At 37.5% G+C, this 7419-nt stretch overlaps 2 protein-coding genes across 2 annotated transcripts; both read right to left on the reverse strand.

Annotated features, from left to right (window-relative positions):
* Positions 1-386: 386 nt before the first annotated feature.
* LOC141452038 (ATP-dependent DNA helicase PIF1-like) lies at positions 387-1297 on the reverse strand. Its single transcript, XM_074123857.1, has one exon. It carries the CDS (start codon positions 1277-1279, stop codon positions 470-472), a length of 810 nt encoding a protein of 269 aa, XP_073979958.1. The 5' UTR covers positions 1280-1297; the 3' UTR covers positions 387-469.
* A 32-nt stretch (positions 1298-1329) lies between these two features.
* LOC141452021 (uncharacterized) lies at positions 1330-5296 on the reverse strand. The gene is made up of 4 exons (XM_074123845.1): positions 3910-5296; positions 3808-3827; positions 1493-3328; positions 1330-1398 (listed from the first exon to the last, which is right to left on the reverse strand). Exons 1-4 carry the CDS (start codon positions 5054-5056, stop codon positions 1330-1332), a joined length of 3072 nt encoding a protein of 1023 aa, XP_073979946.1. The 5' UTR covers positions 5057-5296.
* Between the last annotated feature and the right edge of the window lie 2123 nt (positions 5297-7419).

Here is a 7419-nt window from a genome sequence, read left to right on the forward strand (position 1 = left end):
GATTGTTAAATCCTTCAATGATATTCGGTATGGAATTATATGACTGAAAACTTAGTAAACCAATGCTAAAATCATCATCTAAATTAATTGGTGGAAACAGATCGGCACTAAGAATGCTTGAAGTTCCTGTTAAGGTAAACGTATAAGACATGACTGAATTCCGTAAATGCTTATTCTTCATTATTATATAGAAACTAGCTGACCCGGCAAACGTTGTTTTGCCATGTATGTTATTTCTAGGAAACATTTTTATAGTTAAATAAAAATAATTATCTACTATAAGTGTGCGGGGAAGTATTTATAATCGAATGCATTATAAAGAATAAAAGTATGTTTTATTTAGGTTAATAAATAAATCTTTATTAGAGTAACGAATATATTTTAAACAACAGTCTTTGATAGCTATCTAAACATCAAAAATAAATATTTATATTTTTACTATCAATTATGGCAGTTGAAAAAAAAAAAATTAATCTCTTAGCGCAATAGAGTGTACAATATTTTTGGTTAGTCCGTCTTTAGCCAACACAAACAAACTGGATGGTTTTCCCACGCGAGAACATCCCACATATAGTTGTCCGTGGGAGAAGCACGGTGTTTCCAAATCTAAGCCACATACAGACAATGTTTGTCCTTGTGACTTATTGATTGTCATAGCGAATGCCAATCTAATTGGGAATTGAGTGCGTTTGAATTCAATTGGCACATCTGTAGGAATCATAGGGATTCGTGGCAGCAACACATTTTCGCCTTGAAAGTTGCCATTCAAGATGATGGCTTCAATATTCATTAATTTTTTAATGACTAATCGTGTGCCATTACATAGCCGTGGTGGGTTTAAGTTTCGAAGTAGAATAATCGGAGATCCAACCTTCAATTGTAAATGATGTGGTGGCATGCCTGGCAAATCCAATGAATTTAAGAACTCAATTGGATAATTCACAGTCTCGTTGGTATCGCAAACTGCATCGATAGATTTATATGACACCAAGTCCCCAGGCAACAGCTGTTGTATCTTTAAATTTAACCCATTGACGTCCACATTTTTAGCTGCCAAGATCGCTCTTTCTGCCAGCCACTTATGATTTGCATATTGTGTGTGTTCGTCGGGAAATATGTGATCGATGAGACTATTTTGCGAGTCGATGATTGTGCAGAAGTCCGTCTGTAATTTTATGCATCCAGTATTTTCATGTACAGCAACTTTCCCATCGCCAATATCTAACAGTGGTTTAGAGAAAGTTTCGGCGGATGGATCCTGAAGCATTTGAACGCGCATGTTCACCGTCAGTTGTACTTTTTCAACTTTACGCCATAGTCGCGATGATTTTAAGCACGCGTTGATTTCATCAGCGTAGGTTGAACGCGGAATAACGGGAAGTGTTTGTCTGAAATCACCTGAAAGGAGTAACAAAGTGCCGCCAAATAGTATATCGTTGTTTTTTATATCCTTTAATGTCCTATCCAATGCCTCAAGCGAATGTTTGTGTGCCATAGTGCATTCATCCCAGATAATAATTTTACATTGTTTCAGCACTGTGGCCATAGACGATTGTTTTTTTATGTTGCACACTGCATCTGGATTATTTTTAATGTTTAACGGCAGCTTAAATGCTGAATGAGCTGCTCTGCCTCCATCTAATAAAGTTGCTGCAATGCCAGAAGATGCAACGGCCAATGCGATGCCATTTTTTGATCGTATCTCGGCAAGAAGTAGCGAAATAAGAAATGTTTTGCCAGTCCCACCTGGTGCATCTAAAAAAAAGAATCCTCCTTGTCCTGCCGAAACTGCCAGCATGATACGGTCGTAGATAATTTTTTGTTCATCATTAAGTAGTGGAACATTGCGGCTAACAATGCTCGCCATTTGTACAGTATCGTACTGTAGTTCACGATTCATATCTGTGTTGAGTAAATCAGATGCACTTCGATTCGGTGAGCCCATACCGAAATGACTGATTGGTAAATTCGCAATAGCAATGCAAAGATCCTCGATAGCAATCAATGCTTCATTGTACATTGCTTCACTGAATGATATTGTTAGATCGTTGCACCTTGTACGATGTCGATACAATATATCATCAGTCATTGATTCTTTGTGATTATCCCACAACATTTGTGCTCGGGCCGGGAAACATGTAGTCAGTACTATAGCAAATAGTAGACGAATTTGTGTTCCTGTGCAGTTTAATGCTGCTTCAGCAAGCATGCTGTCCCAATGATTGTCGTCTTCTAGCAAGCCTAGAGCAAGGCATGCATCTTTATACGTAGGATACTGTTGTCCATCTACCTTCCGTATATCTTGAAATGACAATGGTCCGGTGACATTAACCAACAATAGTCGCAGATAAAAGCACTCAGTCTGCCTTGGATTGACGGTATATACACGACCCAAACTATTTGATTTGAATAAACCGGGGCACGCATCAACTGGTATCCCTTGCTTGCGGGGTATCCATTTTTTCGATTGAGCCCATGTAAAATACCGCGGAACTTCAGAATAGAGCAGTGTTTGTGCGAAGGCACCAAAAGCATCCGCACGATTGCACAATTCAAAAAATTCGGTGAGCGTAGTTTTCGGTGGATTTATAGCATGATCAAGCGCTGTGTCGTTCGTGAAATATACGCGCTGGCCGTTTTCAAGATGGACAGCTAAATGGATAACTGCTGGATCCCGTTCATGAATTGGGAAACCGAAAATACGCCAGACAGCTTCATTGGAACTGATATACCGGCCAATTTGGTAATTCGTGATTTCATCATTTTGATTCAACGGAGGAGAATGAACATTATTATTTTCAATCCAAAATACAGCCATATCACTTCCTTTATTCACATACTTGCAAATATATTTGATACTCTTCACCGAACTGCATGACTCAACATTTATATGAGCATTAAAGGTTTTGCTCAGCAGAGGAGAATATGGTACCACCCAACGATTGTCAATGTCGATGTCTCCGTTGTTGGTAGTTTTAATGAAAGATTGTCCGCCATTTTCGGTACTTCTTCGACGATATATTGGATATCCGTCAACATGTGTGACCATATCGTTAGTGAAATCTTTAGGAAAACGCTTTGTACATTTTCCATCTATCATGCAAGGTGATGAACGATTCAGACGTCCGCATGGACCATGAATCATGTTTGTTGTAACAATATCAAACAGTAATTGATCAGTAGACGGATCTGGAATCTCTGCAGAAATCAAACTATCGATGTCTTCAGCACGTATTTTGTCGACGAACCAAATTAAAATGTGTGCATGAGGTAATCCACGCTTTTGCCACTCAACTGAATACATCCAACAACGTGTGGGGCCAAATACCTGCAATTTGGTAATGATGCTGATTAAAGACTTTAATTTTTGTTTAAACACACGTGCTGTAATGTCATGACGATGTATTGCGTTTTGTCCTGGCAATAGCAATGATATAATTTCCTGCCATTTTGGATTACATGTAAAAGTAATGAAAAGACACGGTCGTCCATATTCACACACGAAAGTCATAGCATCCTGAATGTATTCTTGCATGTGACGTGGACTACCTACGTACGATGATGGTAAGATAACAGAGTTACCGATTTCGGCAGTGTCAGCGTTGTTCGCAATAGCATCTCGCAAGAGAATATATTCTTCCGCACGCAGCTTCTGTTGATTATATCGCAAGTATCGTAGCCGTTCATTCTCTATCTTCGCATACATGTCGACCATAAATTGTTGGCAAAGCTCACGACATCGTAAAATGATGTTATCTCGGCCACGTCTAATCATCAAACGATATGAATAAAAATCCTTGAGCTAACGTTCTTATTTGTTTCAGCTCCTGTAATAATATATATTTAAATTAATTGAAAATTTATTCTTTAATAATAAAATAGGTGTGTTCTTAATAATGAAAGAATTACCTGTTACGGGATCTCGTTGTTTAATGTTTACGCAATATCCATCTTGTCCCTTCCAGAAAATTAGTGGATATTGGAGAGCGTCATATGAACGATGGGTATCACTGATGAACTGAAGATCATTATTTCTTCTTCGAATCACGATTTGTCGCGTAGCTGTACGGTCGCCAACCATGATTCCAGCAACGTCGTCAACAACAGGTGCGTTGAATCTACGTACATGCTCTCCAGCTGGTGTTCTATCAGGATTGATGACAATAGCGTGATTGTCACTTTGTAGCTTGGGCATGTGTGATTTGAAGAATTTTAATAATTCATTGTGCTCATTTAACAGAGCGTCCAGCTCGCTGACGATACGCCTGGCAAAAGGTGAATTAAGATTATGGTAGTCGCAACGTGCATCCACGCGATTAGCGAGTGCACGTTCGGAATCCTCGCCACCCATAAAGTATATTTGTAAAAATTTATGAGGTTCGTTTGGCATTGGCAGCAATGAGCCCACTTTGTGATAAACTTGGTCTTTGATTTTGAACGTGGAATTAAATTGTTGACCGTTTGCAGCAGTATTGTTAACTATTTCTGTTGCTCCAAATGATGTCATTTGGAAACATGAATTGAATGTGCGAATTGACTTCAGGAACAGGCTAGAATCTGGATCTGTACCGATAAGTAAACCGTGCAATGGTTCAGGTGGTGTTTCAATTTCGGTTAGTTGTATTTTTCCTGATGAGCAACACATCCCAACTGGCTCATTTTTAAATTTAAGTGCATGGCAACGCGGGCATTCCTTTTCCAACATCCAATATTCAACATCCGGCTCGTACTGGAACGCTAGTCGAAGAAATAAATTTGACGTAAATGCTCGATGAACTTGTTGGCGTTGTTGGTCAATTCCTCTACGTCCATCGACTATGAATCTGCGAGTTTCTCTTCGTTCTAGTTGTCTTTGTTGATTTCGTTCATCTCGTGCCTCTTGTGATCGTAATTCACGTAACTGCGACATTCTCCTACTCGCATCAGCATTGACTTTTTGAATTTGTTCGCTTGATCTTTGTACTCTTTCATCTAGCCGGGCTCTAGAATTGATCGTTCGACGACTCAAATTAGCCCCTTTGCGTATTTTTGGCATTGCTGACTGTACATAGAACATATAAATAAATGAAGTTAAAATACTTAAATGGCGGGGATAACTGATCAATTGATAGGTGATCAGTAGTCGAACGGTGAGGGCGGGAGATCAAATTGAATTTAAAAAAAAATCATAATTAAAGGAACTTGAAATTATAATATCTGGATAGGAATTAACAAATAAAAAATAGGGGTTGATCGTAGAGGGGTGAAAAATTGAGAGTATTAACAGATTTTTTATTGTAAGTCATCAAAAAATAAAAAAAAAAAATTTGCTAAAAAATTAAAGTTTATAATTAACAAATAAAAAATAGGGGTTGATCGTAGAGGGGTGAAAAGTTGAGAGTAATATGAGATTTTTTATTGTAAGTCATCAAAAAATAAAAAAAAAAATTTTACTAAAAAAAATTAAAGTTTTTAATTAACAAATAAAATATAAGGGTTGATCGTAGAGGGGTAAAAATTTAGGGTTGTATGTATTTTTGTATGATGTGTCATAAAAAAATAAAAACAAAAAATTTTGCCTAAAAAATAAAAAAAAAAATTTAGGGGTGGACTACCCTTAACATTTAGGGGGATGAAAAATAGATGTTGGCCGATTCTCCACCCTGGCCGACAATCACGCTAAGGATCACAAAAATCGATCGAGCCGTTTCGGAGGAGTTCAAGTTCGAACACCGTGACACGAGAATTTTATTTTTACTAAAAAAAATTAAAGTTTTTAATTAACAAATAAAATATAAGGGTTGATCGTAGAGGGGTAAAAATTTAGGGTTGTATGTATTTTTGTATGATGTGTCATAAAAAAATAAAAACAAAAAATTTTGCCTAAAAAATAAAAAAAAAATTTAGGGGTGGACTACCCTTAACATTTAGGGGGATGAAAAATAGATGTTGGCCGATTCTCCACCCTGGCCGACAATCACGCTAAGGATCACAAAAATCGATCGAGCCGTTTCGGAGGAGTTCAAGTTCGAACACCGTGACACGAGAATTTTATATATTAGATTTCAAACACAAATGCCCACAAAACGGAGTTCCGTAATCTTGATATCTTTTACGGTTGTAGGTAACATCGCAGTTTCTGAAATAATGAAGGAGTTCTAACGGCGGTCTTAAATTTCCAAAAGGATCGAAATAATTTACTTTATTACTTTTTTTAATATAGGAAACCCAATGAGTACCTATGTTTTGTGTTGAATCTAGATTTACAATACCACATTCATTAGTTTTAGGATAACTTGGCAAAGAATCACGCATATAGACACCTCTAAAATGAGGTACGTTTTTAGCAAATTTCATCAAATCTATATTTGTGAGAGCTCTGTCAGGAAGTAGTCAATCTTGCATAATATAAAGACCATATCCTTTTTTATATGGTCTAAGGTAAAAACCTTGACCAATTTTCTGTTCTTCCATTTTCCTATTGTGACGTCTCATTTCTTCCAAACGATCTCTAGCATCTCTTATGTCTTTAACTGCCTTAGCAACCGCTGCTGCTCCACCAGCTAGACTTCCTATAGCAGACAAGCCAGCAAACAATGGTATTAGAAAAGGGAGAACACGTCCAATTCTTGGGACTGGCAATATCCTTGTTAATTTGTGTAATTTTGATTTTGCTAAAAACTTTTTAGCTTTTTTGAGTGCCGTCTTGGCGGCTCCACTAATTGATGTAGGTGCAGTTACGCGAGCTGCACTGATTATATCTTTGATAGTTTTTTTTCTTCTTCTTGATACCACCACCACCTAATTTTACTATCACATTCATCGCGTTTCTAACTGCCCAAGCAGCTGCTTTTTCACCAAAAGATGAGTCACTTGCCTTTGTTCTTTGCCAAGCTTTTTCCGCTAAGATGCGATCAGCTTTATGCCTTGATTTCAAATCTTTGTTTTTAAAATATGCAATGTCGTGTTCCTTGCAGGCCTCGTCTAAGGGATTAACACCTTTATCACCACGGTTTAGTCTTTCTTGTAATATCGTTCCGGGGCCACAAAATTTATATCCTGGAATATGCACTTCAAATGGAAGCTTGTTAATCACTGAATTTATTAAACCTTTCCCGGTCGTTTTCTTTCTCATTATGATGACTGTTTTTAGGACTGATTCTATTTATATAGGCTGCAAATCAAACTCACCATCATCAGTATGCGATTGGAGAAGCAAAGTGAATGTTTACCTGTTTATAACTTATTTCCTTCAGGTGAAGATCATGAAGCAAATGAGTGTCGTCATGGCCAATTGTTGCCCGATAATATACGTGCACTTATTTGTGGAAGTTCAGGGTCTGGTAAAACCAATCTCATAGACTGTTTGCTTTTACAACCGAATGGGTTAAAATTTGGAAATGTATACTTATGTAGCCGATCTCTCCAACAAGAAAAGTA

Source organism: Rhodnius prolixus, unplaced genomic scaffold, assembly GCF_049639745.1.
Source record: "Rhodnius prolixus isolate KJV_2025 unplaced genomic scaffold, Rpr scaffold_26, whole genome shotgun sequence".
NCBI classification, from domain to species: Eukaryota; Metazoa; Arthropoda; class Insecta; order Hemiptera; family Reduviidae; genus Rhodnius; species Rhodnius prolixus.

What these genes read in the sequence shown, in the direction of transcription:
- LOC141452021 (XM_074123845.1), bottom strand. Translation starts at nt 5,056, where the DNA reads ATGTTCTATGTACAGTCAGCAATGCCAAAAATACGCAAAGGGGCTAAT. An exon ending in GAGCTGAAACAAATAAGAAC is followed by an intron (nt 3,329 to 3,807) that starts GTTAGCTCAAGG and finishes ACCAAATTGCAG; the next exon opens with GTATTTGGCCCCACACGTTG. An exon ending in TCTGGGATGAATGCACTATG is followed by an intron (nt 1,399 to 1,492) that starts GCACACAAACAT and finishes TACTCCTTTCAG; the next exon opens with GTGATTTCAGACAAACACTT.
- LOC141452038 (XM_074123857.1), bottom strand. Translation starts at nt 1,279, where the DNA reads ATGCGCGTTCAAATGCTTCAGGATCCATCCGCCGAAACTTTCTCTAAA.